Source organism: Gouania willdenowi, chromosome 24 (genome assembly GCF_900634775.1).
Source record: "Gouania willdenowi chromosome 24, fGouWil2.1, whole genome shotgun sequence".
NCBI classification, from domain to species: Eukaryota; Metazoa; Chordata; class Actinopteri; order Blenniiformes; family Gobiesocidae; genus Gouania; species Gouania willdenowi.
This window is the reverse complement of record NC_041066.1, coordinates 17,055,196-17,075,645: the sequence shown is the minus strand read 5'-3', so window position 1 is coordinate 17,075,645 and position 20,450 is coordinate 17,055,196. Positions and strand designations below refer to the sequence as shown.

At 38.1% G+C, this 20,450-nt stretch overlaps 1 protein-coding gene across 11 annotated transcripts in view; it reads left to right on the top strand.

Moving 5' to 3' along the window:
* Positions 1 to 618: 618 nt before the first annotated feature.
* LOC114457508 (clathrin coat assembly protein AP180) overlaps positions 619 to 20,450 on the top strand; it is a 30,875-nt gene continuing 11,043 nt past the window's right edge. For 6 of the 11 annotated variants that reach the window (XM_028439423.1, XM_028439421.1, XM_028439422.1 and 3 more), the window contains exons 1-17: positions 621 to 1,210; positions 1,442 to 1,603; positions 8,946 to 9,088; positions 9,404 to 9,479; positions 10,393 to 10,495; positions 10,600 to 10,693; positions 10,782 to 10,893; positions 11,971 to 12,077; positions 12,164 to 12,205; positions 12,630 to 12,703; positions 12,853 to 12,858; positions 13,832 to 13,844; positions 13,923 to 14,047; positions 14,149 to 14,222; positions 14,319 to 14,333; positions 15,267 to 15,362; positions 18,255 to 18,353. In XM_028439423.1, the coding sequence (XP_028295224.1) occupies positions 1,474 to 1,603; positions 8,946 to 9,088; positions 9,404 to 9,479; positions 10,393 to 10,495; positions 10,600 to 10,693; positions 10,782 to 10,893; positions 11,971 to 12,077; positions 12,164 to 12,205; positions 12,630 to 12,703; positions 12,853 to 12,858; positions 13,832 to 13,844; positions 13,923 to 14,047; positions 14,149 to 14,222; positions 14,319 to 14,333; positions 15,267 to 15,362; positions 18,255 to 18,353 (1,309 nt within the window). In that variant the 5' untranslated portion in view covers positions 621 to 1,210; positions 1,442 to 1,473. Of the gene's footprint in view, positions 1,211 to 1,441; positions 1,604 to 8,945; positions 9,089 to 9,403; positions 9,480 to 10,392; positions 10,496 to 10,599; positions 10,694 to 10,781; positions 10,894 to 11,970; positions 12,078 to 12,163; positions 12,206 to 12,629; positions 12,704 to 12,852; positions 12,859 to 13,831; positions 13,845 to 13,922; positions 14,048 to 14,148; positions 14,223 to 14,318; positions 14,334 to 15,266; positions 15,363 to 18,254; positions 18,354 to 20,450 lie in introns of all 11 variants that reach the window. The other 5 variants (XM_028439414.1, XM_028439415.1, XM_028439412.1 and 2 more) reach the window with 3 other exon arrangements.

Below are 20,450 nucleotides of genomic sequence, written 5' to 3'. Positions count from 1 at the left end.
AAACTATATATATAACTACTATAAAAAAAAATTAGGCTACATTTAATGTATTTATATTAAAACAAAAACAAGCATAAACAAAGGAATAAATTAAACGTATTCAATTTATTTCTTGATCCTATAAATTATATAATTTATAATATTTTCTTTCCCATTTGTCTTAAATATGGCTTCCAAAAAACATTAACAAATTGTAATTCTAAAAATAAAAAAATGAAAAACGTTTACATTTTACGAAAAAACAAAACGTGAAAGTTTACATTTTAAATGTATAAAATATACTGACCGCAGTAGTCTGTGTCATGGCAACATGTTTAGGTCACCTCCCCCCCCTTATTATTAATAAATCCTTGTAATATTTTTATATTATCATGTTAAGTTTTGTGATACATTATGTTTTAACAATATTGATATGAGTTTTTTTTTTTTTTTTTTTTTAATTAAAATAAACCTTCCTCTGTAGGATGAAAAGGGGGTTATTTTGGATAACACAAATGTATTTATGAAAGTAAAATGTTTTCTCTGATGTTTCAGGAAAAAATGGCACTCGTGCGTGCAGTGCGTGCACAAACCTCTGCTCTCATGCATGCAGCAGCTCATAAGTCATATAGTCACGTTCGCACATTAACTCTTTCATGCCTTTGCTACGTGGGCTCACGTTTCCAAGCTGCTTTTACTGGACGTGAGACACCAAGTCTGTCACTGAACCGATAAAGGAGACGAAAGGCTGAAAATACACATAGATAAACATCTGGAGGAGGAGATTCCCTTCTGTCTGTTCAGCTTCCTGGGCATCTCGCACTGCGCGGGGTGTTTGCGCATTTTCCGCAGCTCAGACGCACACGGATCGACGGGAAAACAGCGCTTTCCGAGGACGCAGGGCGACATTGCGGCGGGTCTACGCTCTTATTTTGAAAGGCTTTAATGCGTCGAGCGGAGACGATCAAAGCAGATGCTTCTTCCTCCAAGCTGGAGCTTTAACTGACCGATGGAGAGTTAATTCATCCCCAAAATCAATCAGCTCTTTGACGGATCGGAGGAGTCCAACAGGCGGGTTCCTTCGAGCTGCTGCAGGGAGAACAGGGAGAACATTTACCGGTTCTTTCATTGGTGGCTGGCTGTTACATAACCGAGTGGCTTTAGCTGTCCGAGGTGCTGAATTGAACCGGAGCCTATAACGGGACCAGCCGTGGGGAATTCACAACCTTGCGTAAGTCCACTAATGTCTCATTAACGTGACGCCCCGAATTAACACGCAGTAATCATCTAATAAGCGTCTGGAGCTGAATTTATTTATTTATTTTATTTTTTTACGTGTTTTTTCCCCCCCATAGAAGGTCACAGGCCTACCACCAGGATCAGAACCCATAGTGAAGCTGCACGAGGACGCCTCTGGGTCCGATTCGTTAATTGTGCCGTGGTGTGTGTGTGTGTGTTCTAGGTTTCTGAGGTGGTCCATTCAGTGGAGAGAAAATGTCGGGGCAGACGCTCACGGATCGCATCGCCGCTGCGCAGTACCAGCTGACGGGGTCGGACATGGCCCGGGCTGTGTGCAAAGCCACCACGCATGAAGTGATGGCGCCCAAGAAGAAGCACCTGGAGTGTAAGTGTGCACGCTCCATCTTTATCTTCTCCTCCTCCATTGCATGTGTGCACGAGGCTGTGATAGTGTGAGGCCTCCTGGAGCATGCACACATGCGCACATGCACACACCATACCATCATCATAGGCTCACACTTCACTGCTGCTTTTGGTTAAAGGGTGTCATAGTGTAATTATGTGGCAGTGATGATGAGCCATGTCATGATACTAGTGGTTCCCAACCAGGGGTTCGTTTACCCCTAGGGGTACAGGAGCACATTGCAGGGGGTACTTGGAAATATTTAACAATTCATTTAAAAATAATTGGGAAATGTTCGTAGTTCCTTTTTAGGCTTTTTTTTTTTGTTTTGTTTTTTTGACAAATTCACCACAAGCTAACAGTAGTATTGCTCAATAAAATAATATATTGTCTTATAATTTATTGAAACAGGATTAATTTATGCTGTCAGAATCAGAATCAGAATTCCTTTATTAATCCCAGGGGAAAATTGCTTTTGTTACAGCCATTTAAAAAAATAATAATCACAAAATCACAAATAAAAGAATAAAGCGTAAAATGTTTAACAAAGACGAAAGAAAGAATAAACGTTAAATAAGTGTATAATTAAGTAAAAGACTGTTAAAAGTTAGGATCAGATACACACATTACAGTAGTAAAACGTAAAGTAAGATTAATAATAATAATAATAATACAAATATACAAATTATATACAAATATGATACAGATATTTACAACAATCAAGCTGTGATGTTACTGTGATGCATTAAAGAGGCCATTTTATCACATTTCTGACAATTGGTGACAAAAATTAGGTCGATTTTACAAAGGAGACTTTATTTACTTACTATTGAAGTAATCACATAAAAGTTGTTGTTAACTAAATTCCACTATACTGTAGATTATGTATACTCATTGTTTTGAATGTGTAGATTAAGCCTTAAGGAACCATTGCTCGAGACACATTAACTAGAGCCCGTTGTTCCACAAATAAAGTATATGAAATTACTGAGAGGGTACTTATGATATGAGGAGGGGGTACACATCATTTGAATAAAAGGCATATGGGGCACAAGGGACAAAAAAATAGGGAACTGCTGGTCTGAGCTATACACGATATGTTAATAACTAATAAATATCATTAGAATGATGAAAATCAGAGGAGAATGAAAACATCCAGACCAGATTACTTAAGAATCAGAATAAAAAATGATTCTTTGATCCCCGGGAGAATTTTTTTTTTTTTTTACAGAGGCTCAAAAAATATTATGGATGAAAAGAAGAAACACTAAACAAATATAATAAAAAAGAAAACATATAATTAGGTAAAATACTATTAATTAAATAAGAATTACACAGATTCCAGTAAAATACAATAGAAGTATACATATACAGTATAATACAGGTAAACACAAGTATAGTATAGTGATCCAAGTATAGTATAGTGAAGCTGCGTAAATGTAAAAATAAGTACAATTCTACCAATTTTAGTATGAATACATGCAAATTACTAGTAGGACTAAATAAAGAATCTGCTCAAAAGCAAAGCATTCAGCCACAAAACACACTCCTGTGATTCTAATTGTGTGTAAAATCATGCTGCCAGGCCCAAGAGTGTCCCATACACAGAATTATTCTCTGTATTAAAAGCTGTGGTATCATCCTAAGGCTGGGCGATATAGACCAAAACTCATATCTCCATATTTTTTCTCAAAATGGCAATATACAACATTCATTTCAATATTTTTAACTCTATAAAGTCTGACCAGAAAGACAATTCAGGGTTAAATTTGCTGATGAAAAATGCCACACAGGTACATTTATTATTCAATAGTTGCACAATATTTGCCTTTTTCTCCTATAAGGGACAGCATGTGTGAGTGAGTTCTATAGTGTGGCTTGTTTAGGGGAAGGTCTGGGTTAGAACGCACTCAGCCATCCATCAAACTGTGCTTTTCATGCTGTTCTGAGAAGTAGCGACTCCTAAAACAAGTATTGTAAAAAATAAAATAAGCAATAGAAAATATATGGATCAATATAGGCCATATTGTAATTTTCTATATCACAAAAAAAAACAAAAAACTTTTAATTATATTGAGTTTTTTTTACCGCTATATCGCGGCAAAGCAAAGCATTCAGTCCCAAAGCACACCTCTGTGATTCTTACTGTGTGTAAAATCATGCTGCTGGGCCCAAAAGTGTCACATACACTTAATTATCCTCTGTATTAAAAGCTGTGGTGTCATCAGTGAGGTGTATGCTACTATAGATCTATAGATTCTCAAATCTCACAGAGTCATCACACCCATTCATGACACAGCTCAAGCTGATAAACCATTTCCAGGTCTGTCATGATGACATCAACCATAGCAATGTCCTGGTGAAGATTCACATGTATTCAACCCTTCTCATCCCTCTTAGTTTCTGACGTCTGTTTCTATACGTTCATGTCCAGTTGTGATTGTGGCACCGATCTGTTCCTGCCTCCTCGTCTTGGACCTCAGATCTTGTGATCTGCTCCGCTGCTGAATAATTAAATAATCAGCCAGGGCCGGCCTTGCATTATTTACACAGCCAAAGGTGACAATGCTAAAGCTGGGACACATCAGAGACCATGGCTTCCCTGTGCTTTTGTGTTAGTGGTCCAGCTGCTGCTGAGCAAACAGGCTCTGCGAGAAGTTGTGAACTTCCCTTGCAACTAAAACTCATCTCTGTGCAGATAAAACAAAGTACTGTATGTTCTTTAAAGCTTTAGCCAAATATAGTGGTAACATTTAAAACTTTTTATGTTCTTCCATCAGCAATCCAAGATGGATAACCTATATATCATTAACATGAAGTCATTCTCTTTATTTACAAACGCCAAGGATCTCCATTCCATAGGCTAAGCATCTAAAACTACTCTATACTATAAGAAAATCACATTAAACAACAAACTCTAACTTAGATCTATTAAAAATACAAATGGTGGCCAAATAATCACCCAAATTTTCCCTTGTATGATTTCCAGCGTTAGATGCATTATTGTGCTACTCATAGTATTAATGCAGATGTTAGTGGTACTAACACCTGACACACACACATATGTATATATATAATTACCAACTAATTCAGTATATTAGCAGGGATCACATTTTTCCCACGCTTATATTACATGATAGCAGTCATTTTTAATCTCAAATTATTAAAATAACTCGTATTAGTTTTTGACCATGTTTGTTATATTGTATTACAAATACAGAGTTTTGCCAGCTCAGATATTTTTTCTGCATTTCATTGTTGTTGTTGTTGTTGTTAATAACTATATTTATATTTATGAGGTGAATAGTCATTTAAGATTGTGTTGTTTTAATTTGACAAGAAATAATAATTAATCAATAATCAACAATGTATTTTTAATCAGTAATTATTATTATTATTGTTATTTTATCAATTACTAGAAATTTCAGGCGACCCCATTTAAAATCCAGGTGACTCCTCATGGGGTCCCGACCCCAAGGTCTGCATGTGCCTCTGCTTGTGTTTTCTTTTAATAATCGTCAGGCTACTTCCTGTGCTGTTTGCTTTACAATAACATACAGTAACACAAATGCTTCCAAAACAGGCATAGAGAGAAAAAAAAACACCGTCACACAAACAATATTGCACAGTATGGGGCCCAAACAGTTTATTCTTAGAGGCCTCCTCAGGTCTGTGGATTACCGTAAGAGTCTTTATTTAGCCTGGCCAATCATTACTCGGCACACACACACACACACATAAACGCACACACACACACACACACCAGTTGTGTGTCAGTGTGGGTAATATTACTACATAAAATTATATTCACGTCACAAGTTAAAAGAAGTAAATCTGAATGAACGTTGATAAACACTGTTTTCCTGTTGCTAATAGAAACATTAGCTTGTTGCTGTGCCAGGCATGGATGGATAGGATGATGTTAAATATAATCTCAGTGCAGACATTGTGGGTATCATCATTTTTTTTCTAAAATAATGCTGCAGGTGGGTGTAACTAAAAGTTAAAAAAACAACAATAATGACCATATAATATGCAATAAGTTACTGGAATCAATAATGTACTATGTGTTTTATTATTGTCAATCTTGTTCATTTTGTAATCGTAAACCCAACCGGCTTTATATTGTAAAGCCATTCCGTAAAAGTGTGTAAAGAAAGAGATATTAGAGATGTATTAAAGTGAGGTGTAAAACATGTTGCGTGTACCAGAGTAAAAGACAGGATCAGTGATTAGTAAATAATCTTCTGTCAAAACAGCGACCTCCCCACCCCACCCCCCACGCCAACCTGCCATCCTGTGTTGACCTCGAACAGAGTGAGTTTTTACTGCCTCTCTCACATGCTTAGCTCAGCACTTTTCTGTAGGTTGAGGTTTAGCTTGGCTGCAATCGGATGTTTACAATCGAGACGCAAGCCCGTCACTGAAAAAAACATGAGAAATTGGGTTTTATCCGGCATAAATTACATATCTCAGGTCAATTATAACTATTTGTAAGGGTAATTTAGCAACGTAAATCAACAAAATTACTTTCTATTAAATAAACACTTCGGATGGAAATGCTTTCCACATTTTTATCAGCTTTAGCCAACTAGCCATTTATTCCCAATGTTGCAAGTTTGGCTCAAACTACATGATTTCCACCTTTTTAACCTCCAAACAAGATATATGGGCAATATTGTCAGCCCACCAACATTATTGGTCTATATTTGCTATAAAATGCAATATTGGTCGACATCGGTATTGGTTTACCCACCAGAATTGAAAAAAACAATTTTTTTAGCAAACTTGGTAATTTTTACATTACTGAAGTTGAATTAGTTTATGCACAGATGATGTTTAAGGTGGAATACGTCGTATTAAAGTGTTTTTTCCATTGAGATATATAATGTGACCTAGGGGGAGGCAGAGGGTGTCAATATACAGTACATTGGTTAATATCGGAAATCAGAAATTAAGTGTTGAACAATATCGGTAGATCGGATTTCGGCAAAAAGCTACCATAATATATCTCCAGGTGAGCGCTACACACTATAGTTAGGTTGAAATAACTCACCCTAATGTTTGCTCTTTAAGGCCTACTCAGTTTAATGTCCATCGCCTTCAGGCCTTTAACCAAGTTGCCTTCAAATATTTGATCCATTACTCTGTATGGACACAAGCCAACTCTGTTCTTGGATCTCTTCTGTTTAGCCATCATATGCTTCCTTTAGGACACATTTTACAGAACTGTAAGGTTGATTATCAGAGCTATGCAGATGACATACAGATATATCTATCACTGAACCCAGATGACTATGGTCCCACTGAGGTGTTGTGTGACTGCTTAGAAAAAGTAAACTGATGTATGAGTGAAAACTTCCTTCAACTAAAACATGACAAGATGGAGGTGATTGTCTTTGGTAACAAGGAAAAGAGGACTGCTATAGGCGAGTATCTTGATCTTTAGAAGCAAAAGACCAAGTCAAAAACCTTGGTGTTCTGATTGACTCAGATCTTACATTCAGCAGTCAGATCAAATCTATCACAAAAACAGCCTTCTACCACCTAAAGAACATCTCCAGAGTGAAAGGTTTAATGGCTCAGAAAGATCAGGAGAATATGGTCCATGCTTTTATCTCCAGCAGACTGGACTATTGTAATGGTCTTCTGACAGGAATCCCCCAAAAGAGCATCAAACAGCTACAGCTGGTTCAGAACGCTGCAGCTCAGGTCTTAACCAGAACAAAGAGGTCAGAGCACCCAGTCAGCCTCAGAGTAGACTTTAAAGTTCTGCTGCTGGTGTATAAATCTGTGAATGGGTTTGGTCCAGAATATATCAGTGACATGATAGTCAGGTATGAACCCAGCAGGTCTCTCAGATCTATGGAGACAGGTCAGATAGTGGAGCCCAGAGCTCACAGCAAACATGGTGATGCTGCTTTTAGTTGTTATGCTGCAAAATAAGTGGAACAAACTGCCAGCAGAGCTGAAGTCAGCATCCAATGTGAACATTTTTAAATCAAAGTTAAATGCACACTTTTTCTCCACTGCGTATGATTGAGAGGGAGATTTTTAATCATGTTGTTGATGTTGATTTTAAAGGTTTTTACTAAAGATTTTAAATGTTTCTTATTTCTTTATTTTTTTGCTGCTGATTCTAATGTTCTTATTGATTTTAAGCTGTTGAATGTTTTCTGTTGCACTTTTTGATCATGTAAAACACATTGTGTGCCTTGTGTATGAAATGCGCTATACAGAAACATTTGCCTTGCCTTGCGTTGTTATGCTATTTATTTACAGTATTGTATCCATCAATGCCAGACAAAAGGAATTGACTCTAATTTATGCCCACAAAAAGAAACTATGAATAATACCCAACTTCTTTTTACAGTCTATGTACCCAACACGTTACTGTGTATTTACTGAGGAGAAAATGACAAAGCAGTATTTTCACACTGCAGTGTGTGCATGCCATCATTTTGGATGAGGGTTGTCTTCTTCTCCCAGCATAAAGTTTTTTTTTTTTCTTTCTTTTTAAACTTCTACCACAGCAATTGTGTTGAGACTAATAAAAAAATGTGTTTTTGTTACAGTGATCTTCCATCTGCTGTGTTGCATTAAATAGGAAATAAGTTAAATAAGTTAGACCAGTGGTTTTCAACCTTGGTGTCGCCCTGGAATTAAAGTGGGGTTGCCTGAAATGTATAGTAAATGATTAAAAAAAAAAAAAAAAATCAGATTCATATTATGTTTTTGTAATTTTTTTTAATATTATTCTTTTTGAAATTAAAACAACAAGCAATCTCAAACAACTGTATTCTATACTTTCACTTCCTCAAATATAAATCTAGTTGAAGAAAATACAGTATAAAAATGTAATAATCAAATAGTTATTTAAATAATAATAAAAATGACATTTTTGTAATTTTTTTAATTATTTAGTCTGGAAAAAAAGGAAAAACCAAAAAGTTAAGACTAAAAAAAAAAGATTAAAACCAAAAAAAAAGATTACAATTGTAATCTTTTTTTTCCACTACTGGCTTTACTGGCTCTGTTTTTTTTTCTTCTTGTTTTTGGATCAGTGGCCCTAATCCTCTTCCATAGTATTCTACACTTTCACTTCCTCAAATATAAACCTAGTAAAAAAAAACTTTATAAAAATATCTGAGCTGGCACATCTTGTCGCTATAGTGCTACTCATAACACTATATCAAAAACATGAAAGTGCTGCTTAAAAAAAAAAACCTTTGGGGTCAGAAATTTGTCAAAATGGGGTCACGACCCAAAAAAAGGTTGGGAACCACTGAACGAGACTGACTTTGTGTGTGTCCTCCCCCTGCAGATCTGGTGTCAGCCACCAACACCACCAATGTGAACATTCCTCAGATGGCCGACACTCTGTTCGAGCGAGCCACCAATGCCAGCTGGGTGGTCGTCTTCAAAGCCCTCGTCACCACTCATCACATGTGTGTTCATGGCAACGAGGTCAGTGAACGCCTCAGAACAATCACATCTTATTTTACCAGCAACTGATTCTCACTAAAGCTTAAACTGAACAAACCGGTGATTATACCACATTAAATGCATCATTGCGGCCAGTTTGAGGCCAAACACCAACCTTGGTCAATTTTTAAAGGTTCGAATTTTCAATCAATATTGCATTAATAAAAGGTTTATGTTTAGCAGATTCATTATTTAATCACTTTACATGCTGCAAGAAAAACTAATGAAAAAGTACACATTCTCTGCTTTTAAGTGCCTGATTTCTCTACATTGATCTTTGATTATTCTCTCTCTCAGAGGTTCATTCAATATTTGGCTTCCAGGACCTCCTTGTTCAACCTCAGCAACTTCATTGACAAAACTGGCTCTCATGGTAAGAATACTGTGTCTTATTGTCACTGAAGAGAATTGATTTGCTACTCATTCTTCTGAATAAGGTCATTGTTCAAGGTTTTTCAGGAAATTTCCTGAAAAACCTTGTTTGAACAAACAAAACCTCAACATACTGTTAAAAAATAAAACAAAAATCTATCTCGCTGGAGCTATTACATGAAAGTCAGGTGAAACTTCAAAGGAACCATCAAAGGCGATCAGCCGAACTCCTCTGACGAAAATTGTCAGTTGACAGTCTAAACATGTCGGGAGATAAACATTTCCTGAAAAACCTTGTCTGAATAAATGAAACTTCAACTTAACATACTGTTCAAAAAGAAGACAAAAATCAGTCTCGCTGGAACTATTACATGGAAGTCAAGTGAAACTTCAAAGGCAATCAGTCAAACTCCTCTGACGAAGACTGGGAGTTGACAGTCGAAACATGTCGGAAGATAAAAAAAATCCTGAAAAACTTGTTTGAATAAACAAAACCTCAATTTAACATACTGTTCAAAAAGAAGACAAAAATCCATCTTGCTGAAACGATTACATGGAAGTCACGTGAACTTCAAAGGAACCATCAAAGGCAATCAGCCGAACTACTCTGGCGAAGACTGGCAGTTGACAGTCGAAACATGTCGGGAGATAAACATTTCCTGAAAAACCTTGTCTGAATAAACAAAACCTCAACCTAACATACTGTTAAAAAAGAAGACAAAAGTAATCTTGGTGGAACCATTGTTTTTCTATATGATGGCAATTATTCAAAGATGATGCCAGATCTGCTTTATAATAATGATTCAGTTACCGAAGGATTTTTAGGAGAACAGGGTTTGTAGGATTTTTCCAAAATGTTTTAAAACACGTGATTTTGTTTCAACACTTCCTGTTTGTCATGTTTTCCCTTTCAGGCTACGACATGTCTACATTTATCAGGCGGTACGGACGGTACCTGAACGAGAAAGCCTTCGCATACCGCCAAATGGCTTTTGACTTCACTAGAGTGAAGAAAGGGTAAGCCAAACACATTCATCCTCAAATTTCTCCTTTGGGAGGTCAGATTTTGTGTTTGGGCTTCTGTGTGTGTAACTATTTCTCTTCTGGGTGTGTCGTCCCAGTGCTGAAGGAGTGATGAGGACCATGACTACTGAGAAGCTGCTTAAAGGCATGCCCGTTCTGCAGACTCAGATCGACACTCTCCTGGAGTTTGATGTGAGTTTTTGATTTTACTAGTATTTGCACATTAGAACCATGGAAATAACTTTTAAAGTATTGCTGACCCTTTTTTTAAAAAAAATAGGTTCACCCCAAGGAGTTGAACAATGGGATCATCAACGCTGCTTTCTTGCTTCTCTTCAAGGATCTGGTCAAACTCTTTGCATCCTACAATGATGGAGTCATTAACTTATTAGGTTAGTTGGAGATAAAAGATAAACTGATACAATAGGTCTTAAGTACAACGGTGCATTAGGGCCACATTAAAATTAAAATAAATCTGAGCACTACAAGAATAAAGTCATAATATTTTGAGATTAAAGTGGTAGTAATTTTTTGAGGAACAGAGTCAAAATCTTATGAGAATAAAGCTGTATTTTTAAAAACTCGTAATGCTACAGCGCTCAGGATTCCCTGTTGAAGTGAATGCAACAAACACCAATAGCCCTGAAGTCGACCACTTCCAGCCAGTTCCTCTTCCACGATAAAAAAAAACTATTTGCTCCAAATCTGTCTGGTTCTTTCGTCGTAACAAACGCAAACATCTGCAAAGGGGCTTTAAAGTCCTTAAACTGATAACAGTGGTGATTATGGACCAAAAGGCTCCGTATTTTGCCATGTGTGAAACCTAAAGAGAAGTATAATGTCACTAAATGTTTTGTTGTGGTTTTTTTCTGTTTTGATGATTAGCTATGGACTATTTGTAAATATGTTAATTGTTTGTTTAATGATATATGGGTCATTCATTGTATTATTAGTTGTACTTAAAAACTAAAATCGATAATGATTAAAGGGGTAGGATTAAATAAGTTTACACTTCTTCCTACTCTTTTTGCACATGTAATTTGAGAAGTTTAAGTGTTGGTGGATCATAACAATGGTCTATTTCTGCTGTTGTATCTCATCATTTTTTTATTTTTTTGTTTTCTAAACTGTTGTTGTTTTGTCATTTTACATGTTCGACATAAAGACATCAATCAATCAAAAAAAATGTTCCACATTCTCCATAACGCACAAGTCACCGCAACACAGACAAGATCCTGTTTGTATTTCAATTTTATTCACATAAAATCACGACTTTATTCTCAAAATATTAACTTTAACCTCATAAAGATCCAATTTTTTTCGCATAAAATAAGTTTGTTCTCAAAATATTACGACTTTAATCCCATAGTGCTAAGATTTCTGTTTATTTTGATGTGGCCCTTATAGGTTGTTGTACTTAAGTGTTTATAAATCTGAAGATATTTTGCCTTTCTTTTTTTATTCGGTAGAGAAATTCTTCAAGATGAAGAAGAATGAATGTAAGGATGCCCTGGAGATCTACAAGAGGTTCCTGACGAGGGTGACAAAGATCGGAGAGTTCATGAAGTTGGCTGAAGTAAGGCTAAACTGTTTCTTTTTTTTTTTTTTTAAGCTCACATTTATCGTATCACATGACTGGGCTAACTGAACCTTCTTTTACAGACAGTTGGAGTGGACAAAAATGACATTCCTGACATCAACTATGTAAGCTTCTTATCATAGTGCTTGTGTTGTTTTCTTATTTAGCAACTTAAAATAAATAAATAAATACTGTAAATGTGATGCATGAAAATCCCACCCACCACACACACGTTCCCCCACCCAGTGTCTCCACCCAGGGGTAGTGATGGATCTAGCAGACTCAGATGATGAAGACTGTCCTTTTAAGCCCCCCGAGGACATGGTAACTCACAAACTAAGGGTGTTTGTTTGAGTGCCTGTTTGCAGGATGAATTTGTAGCCTATTGCGTCCATTTTAGTTTATTTAATCTCAAGTGTGTAAACAAACACGTGCATGTTGGTCATGCAGTGAAGTTCCGCCGAGCGTGGTCCCCTGGCTGTTTTTGCATAAATGTGGAGTCAGCAAATTCTTTGCACTGAAGTGATTACTATTTTATTTGTTTGTCAGGCTCCCAGCAGTATCCTGGAGTCCCTGGAAACACACATGAACGGCCTGGAGGATGTAAAAGGTGGAAAGAAGGGGTGAGCTACTCTTTAATCGACATCCGTCTGATGTTCTCCTTCTTTAACTTTACCAGTGATCCCATTTTAAACTTAAAACAGCTGTAAACAGGTGTTCCTTTAACCCTTCCTCTCTTTTATTCTCCTTTATGTTGGTTTGGAAACACCAGTGAAGGGTGAGCATCTACTGTATGTTTTTGTTTACTGACTGATTCTTTAGAACCTGGAGGTTAATGTACATAAAGTTCACATGTGAATGGTGCAAGTGCACTAGTTCATGTGGGGATTAGTGTGTATTGATGTGTCAACATGTGTGTCCTCCAGCACATGCTTTGACAAACAGGAAGTCACCACATGTGTGTTGCCATTAATGGATCAGCAATGTGAATCTATGAATGAAAGGGTTTCATTTCAATGGGGTAATCCACTGTTAGGTCAAAAAGACAAATTAGAATGTAGTTTTTTTTCGTTGATCAAATTGGATCTATTTACCCCTTATTGGAAATTAACTCCTCACATGATCACATGTATTGCTGTCTTTTTTCATGATTTTCTTTAGCACATTACAAATGATCCGAGAGCAGCGGTTCTCAATCTTTTCAGCCCGTGACCCCCAAAAGGTGCTTCATAGTGCCGACATTGGCTTAAATGTGGCAGACATGGGGAGAGGGGGGTTGGGATAATCTAATTTAAAAAGTAGGAACAATTAGTTTAAACTGGCAAATAATGGGCATGACAAATCGTGAATATGGTTAAATTGTCAAAAATAGGCATGAAATATGGTGAAAATAGATTAAAAGTGACAATAATGGGTCAACATGTGTGACATTAGGTGAGAAAAGTGGTGGAAAGGGTTTATAAGTGGCGAAAGTGTCAAAAGTGGAAAAAATGTGCAAAGTGGCAGAAATGGGAGTAATGTAGCAAAAATGCATTAAAAGGAGTTTGGTGTAGTTGCAGAAAAAGGATAAAAATATGCAAAAATGGGCTCAAAAAATATCCTTAGTTACATGAAGGAATCTGGCGACCCCCTCCCAGTGTCTCGCAACCCCAAATGGGGTCCTGACCAGAGGTTGAGAACTCCTGCTATAGAGTAATGTGTCTAGCAGGCTAAACTGTATTGTAATAATATTTTCTCTTGCTTGTCCGCAGGTCACCAACAAAGGTAAGGATGTTGTAAAACTCTGTTTATATCTGAGTTCCTGACTTCTGATGAACCACTGAGCACATGTCCATCTTTCAGGGTTCTCCCACAAACAACGTGTCTCCAACATCAACCCCAGCCAAATCCTCTAACGCCGTCCCGACACTCCAGCCTCCTCCAGGGGAGAGTGCTGCTGCCGCTGCAGCGCCTGAACCAGCCGAAGAGTGAGTCTGAGAGAGTTTCCCTTCCAAAGTTTACCTGGATTACCGTGACATGGATGATTAACAACCTTTCCGTTGTTATGACCTGATGTTGTCATCCTCAGTTCTTTGTTGGACTTGGACCCGCTGTCCTCCTCTGGTCCCACAGCAACATCAGCCGCTCCCACATCCTGGGGAGGTAGAGAACATTTCAACATGTCAAATCAGATCCAGGATCTGTAAACAAACCAGTTCTGTTCAATGGCAACACATGCTTTCCTTTCTCCCCTCATAGATCTCCTTGGATCGGGTGAGCATTTCACTTCTTTTTACATGGCTCCAAACCTCTACAGTCTACACCAAACTTCTGCATTGTTTAGCCATCATCCAGTTTACTTAAAATATATTGATTCAGTTTAAAAATCAAGTCTTTGTGATATAGAAATAGCAACCCAAATTGAAATGATGACTTCTAGAGGTTATTATCTTATGGGTCAGGACCCAAAAAGGGCCGTGCACCTCTTTTCAGTGTATAATGACAATTTGACTTGGCAAAATAAAATACTATAAATAAATAGTATATATTTATAATATTGTACAAAGCTGATTCTTACTACTAAATTAAATAAAAGCTAGATATATATATAAAAACACAATACTTGTACTACCTTAAACCTCTCCTTTTACTTCCTGTTTGTTTGCTCAACATTTCGGTTAATCAATAAACTAATATTGGAAATACTCTGTATTATCGCAGCTTCAATTTGGAATGTCAAATAAATACAATTTTCCTAATTTAGATTTACAGACAGTTTGTGATTAGGGTCTGATGGGAGGTTCAGATTTGGATTGTATCAGTGTTAAGTGGTTAGCTGTGTTCCTGTATGTCTGAAGTTGTTCTTGTTAGTCTGAGTTGTCTCCTTGTTTCTCTCTGCCTTCTCCCTTCCCTTCTCTTCACATACATCACTGTCTGTTTTTGCATCGGGGGCGATTTTCTTTTGGTTGTCATATTTCTTGGTCTTGATGCTGTTGCATCATTTTGCGATATTTGTTTTTATTCTAAATGATCATAAATTGGTTTTATTTGGGTTTGACTTTTGTTTTGGCTTCTTTTCCCAAACCGACTCGTCGGCGATGCCACCGATTCTTTGTGTTGCTGTTTTTGGGTTTTATTTTGCTGCTTTTATTGGTGGTGATTTTTAAACGCCCCCCCCCCCCCCACCCCCACCCCTGGAACCTGCAGAAATGGGCGATTCCTTGCTATCTGAACCCACCCTCACAGCAGAGCCCGCCCCTTCCCCAGCAGCAGCCACGCCCATTCCGGCAGCAGCAGAACCCGGTGTGTCTCTAGCTCCTCCCACTAACACAACAGCCGTCAACTCTCTTGGTGCCGCCAATGTGGATGTGTTGGGAGGTCAGTGAGCTTCCAGAAAATTCTGATCGAAAGAATCCCTCTGAGAAGCTCAAGTCTAAAACTCATCACACGATATGAAAAAAACACTGACGACTGCATGCTTGCTCACACACAATACGAAGTCCAGACTTTGCTGGTTGTTGCAGACACTGTTTGTGTACTGCAAGCAAAGTTGTACCATTTAAAGCTATTTTTATCTTTTGCATTGATACACATCATCGGCTGCTTAGAAATGATGGAGGCCCAAATCACTCACAAATTATAATATGATCACGATCATACAAATGATTCAATATGTACACACAGATCAGTCATAACCTTATGACTACTTGTCAAATAATTGTGAAAACCCTTTAGTCTGCTGACAAACTGCCATTCAAACCCCCAGGATCCTGTTGCTAGCTCTTTGTGGATTTCCATTACAAATACTACACAGTACAGAAAGGGATCACCTTTAGGGAACACACATTACCATGACTTCTGCTCTTAACTTGTTAATTTGCTATTAAAGACAAAGGCAATTCGCCAGTTGTCATATTAGTACAGCTTTTTTAGCATACCATACATGTAAATACACCTAATCCTAATAAACATTCAACATCTGTTTGGTAGATGTGAGACACACGTGTCAAACTCAAGGCCCGGGGTCAAATTTCGCCTTCAGGGCATCCGATCCGGCCTGCTGGAGAAAGTGAAAATGATAGAAAAAACATGAATCATTGTGTAAATGACCAAATAATGAAATTGAAAGAACTGTTTTCCAAAATCCTGCATTTTTTCTCAAATTATTCCACAAAATCTCCCCAAATTATATAAAAATTGATCAAAAAAATAAATCAATCAAATGACATTTAAATATCTGTCACTAATTGCTTAGATTTTGTTGATACCTTCCATACTTGATGCCTAATTAAAAATTGGAAGTGCAAATTTTGGCACATTAAAGGTGCAGTCCGCACCTTACAGATCCCTCTCTCCCCCTCCCTCCCTGTTGCTCTCTTGCCCTGCCTCCAAACTTTCCAAAGTCCCTCCCTCAGAGGAGCTAACAAGCTATTGTTAGCCCGACAGCAACAGTAATATAACAAGCGCTGTTAAAAGCATATTACTGCAGCACTTCTCTCTCTTAATGTGCACATACCTCAGCGGCAGCAGCAGCAGCAACAGCAGTAGCAGCAACACAGTGTCACTTACAGCAACACACACGAAAGCTGCTGCGCACACACGAACAACACATGCACTACAGAGTTCTAGTGTAAAAATTACAAATCAAACATAATGTAAATTAAGCAGCAGTAATTATCTTTCAAGCAGAAAAGTTGCCAATTCCATCTTCTACTCTTCCAGACCATACACTGTAAAAAAGACTGCACTCCAGCTCCGGGAAAGGGGCGGGGCCTGTGAGCAACAGCTGTCAGACAGTTCATCAAACATAATCCTGGCTGTGATTTTTCTTTTTGCTCGGTCACGGTGCATTTTGGCAATCTGCCAAAGGCAGCAGCAGCAGCAGGTGGGACTCAATGAGCCTGTTTTTTTTCACACAAACTACTAGTTTCATGTAAGGCTGTCCTTACATAGTGACAGCTTTAGCAAATATAACAAAAAGTCACTTTTATAAGAGTTACGGACTGCACCTTTAACATTGGAATTGTTCGTTTTCTCGCCTAAAACCTGCGGCTCACTTGTGATCAAACTGGTCCGTATTTAGCCTTTGAATTAAAATGAGTTTAACACCCCTGATGTAAGAGAACTATTTGTCAGTATAGAATAGAAAAAAACCTGGCAGTATTACATGAAAATATGCATTTTTTGATATTGAATATATTGCTGCTAGATAAAAGTAAAACAGGTCATATATTTTTCTGAATTATAAGTAAACTCTTTCAAATCACCTAATATCTAATGCTTCTAGGTTCATTTATACCCCCTCCTTATTCGTGGGGCTGCTACCTCCTGATAATGGGTGCAAATTCCTGTGTTAAAAACTGACAAATAAATAATGAAATAAATAAAAATGACATTGATCTTTGCTATGATCTTAGTACACACAGAAACAGTCATGCATATAGGCTATACATTTGAAATATATAGATTTCAACTCCTGTTCATTGTTATTCAAACAAGCATGACAAACCACTAATATGAGCTACCATCATTAATGACCACTAGACAAATATTACCTGCAACTTCTGCTGTCACACAGGAAGTTGGTCCCATAATAATAAGTAGCTCCTCTGGGAATAAGGTCAATAGAAAAATGTATTGAATGTTCAATTTGGGCCTCCAACACACACTTATACACATTCTCTCTCACACACACACACACACACACACACAAACCATCGAGCTTGCAAAAAAACAACTTGCTGCACTCATTCTTCTCCTTCGTTCTGTTTGATAGAAACGTGCTTTTCTGTGATGTCAGCGAAAAGCATTTCTATCAAAACATGTCACATGACTGCACTCACAGCGAGAGACGCCAGCTGTAACATTTGTAGGTTCCCGGCCTGTTCTGCTCTTTGTGCATTGATTAACTCTCAGCTTAGTGCCTCCTGTGTTTCCATTCCATTCACCTGTTGGTCACCAATGTCACAGAATACTGAATACAGCTGAACAGCTGCCAGTTGGAACGCTTCATTTTTTCTGATGTTTTCTTCTTCTTTGGTGTTTCCTCTATTCTTCTTCTCTGTGGTGTTTCTCTTCTTCTTCTCCTCCTCCTCCTCCTCCTCCTCCTCCTCCTCCTCCTCCTCCTCCTCCTCCTCCTCTGTTTGGTGTTTCTTTTCTTCTCCTTCTTCTTCTGGGGTTTTTCTTGAACTTCAGATGCCTTCGCCACACCTGTTTCTGCCACTGAGGCCTCTGCAGCAGCAGCTGAAGGTGGAGCTGCTGCAACGTCCACCCCAGCTGCCAACGCTGGAGCCGGTGGGTGACTGAAAGCCTGTCTGACTGTATGAGTGAGCGTGTGATTATTTAAGCTTTGATCACAAAACAATAGTTTCCTGAATAGATTGAGGTTTTTTTTTTTCTAGTTGACTAACTTTGTTTGGATCTTTAGGGTCATATTAGACATAGGGACATCATAGTAATTAATGTGTAAAGGTAATTTTCAAAGCAACTATTAAATAAAGAACAAATCTAAAAGATCTAAAATGCCTATTGAGGTCTTTTTATTGCACAGCAAAATGACATGAAAAATGTACATCGATTTTAATTAATATGGTATATGGTATCGTAGGCTTTCATTGCTGTCATGAGATTTTATTTTATGTTATTCCATGACAGCATTGTTTGTATCAGATTGATATTGTCAGATTAAAGCGTGAAATAAAAGTTAAATAGTTGAAATTCTTCTTTTATTTTAACAACACGTACAAAACAGGACTTTGTGTTTCTGTGACTTTGAAAGGGTTTTTTATTCAAGTGATGGCTTATATTTATGATTTTTATGGCTGATATTTCTACTGACAACAGGAAAGTGGGAATAATTATACATTTTTCTATACATTTGTAAATGCTACTGGACTTACTGGGAGTTTTCCATAAGATATTTCCTTTTTTTTCTCAGAGGCATGTTCAGTTATGTTCTTCAGCGTTAACAGAGTCCAGGTTTGGCTGGTCTTTGTTGTTTTTTTGTGTCTTGTGACTTTGAAGCTCTGGTTCTAGCTCCATCCCAGAACCAGCACTTGGTACTTAGTCTTAAAACTGGTTCTCAGGGTCATGTGAGGACAACAATGTCAATGAAAATTCAAATTAAGTCTCTACACACCCTCTGTCACTTGGTTTTCCTGTTTTGTGATTCCCTTTCCTCTCCACGTGTCACATCTTTCCATTAACCGCCCACTCCTTCCTTTTTTTTTTTCTTTCTATACCCAAAGACCCTTTTGCTCCTACGGAGGGTAACACCACCACAGCATCCTCAGGGTTAGACCTCTTCAGCTTAGTGACAGTGGACAGTAGTGTGAGTGCTGTGGAGCCCTCCTCCTCCCCTTCACCACTCTTCACCTATGCATCGTTCACCATCACCACAGCTGCAACCATCTCCGCTCCCCCAACCCACAGCGACATATTCAGTGGTAAAACTTTAGCCGTGTGTTTGCAGTGTTTAAGCCTCCATCTTTATCTCTTGGTTATTTACTTAAGCCTATTTCTGAATGCATATGTGTTTTGTAGATATATTTTACTCCAAACCAGACACAAGCGTGTCCAAAGCAGACCCTGCCCCCTGCAGCGTTGACTTGTTTAGAGCAGGTATCCTTTTTTTGCACTCCATTCATCTGACGTTTCCTCATCTCATATCCGGTCTCGGTGCGTGTCTTTCAGCGCTGCTTTGATCAGAGAGCGGGAGGAAATGAGAAGCTTTCTTATGAGTTGGCTGAAAGCCACTGAGCTGTGTGTTATCTAGCGCTGACTGACACCTCCCACCTTTCCTCTCTAAGCATGTCGCCTGTGTGCTGTGAATCCAAACTATTCGGACGGGCCTTTGCGTGTTTGTGTGAGTTTGATAGCTATAAACACAATCTTTGCCTCCATCATAGCAGACGTTTTTACTTCTGCTGCTCCCATCCCTGCTACAACTGACACGGCAGCCATCATCAACATGTTTGGTGGTGCGTAACTACACTGAACCCTAACCCAACTCTCAGTTAGAGATTTTAATGTTGAATTGAAGATTATAAACCACTGGTTCTGGTTTGCTTTAATTGAAGACAGCAGTGTTGCCATGTGCAAAACTAGTTTAAATGTGTATTTTGACTTTAGGGGCCTGTACTACAAAGCTGGAGATCCTCTTATCGTGCTAACATCCAGGATGTTTTCGGTGTGTGGTGTACTACGATGCTGGCTAACATCTTACCGAACTAAATCACCATGGTAACTTAGGCTGAACACATTACCTGGTCGGAACCAGGTTATGAATTGGATACAATATGAGCGAATACAAAGATCCCGCCTCAGTTCTCTCGGAAAAGGACCTGCCCATTGTTAGAAGATCTTGGTTGGTGCGTAAATCTGATAGCTGCG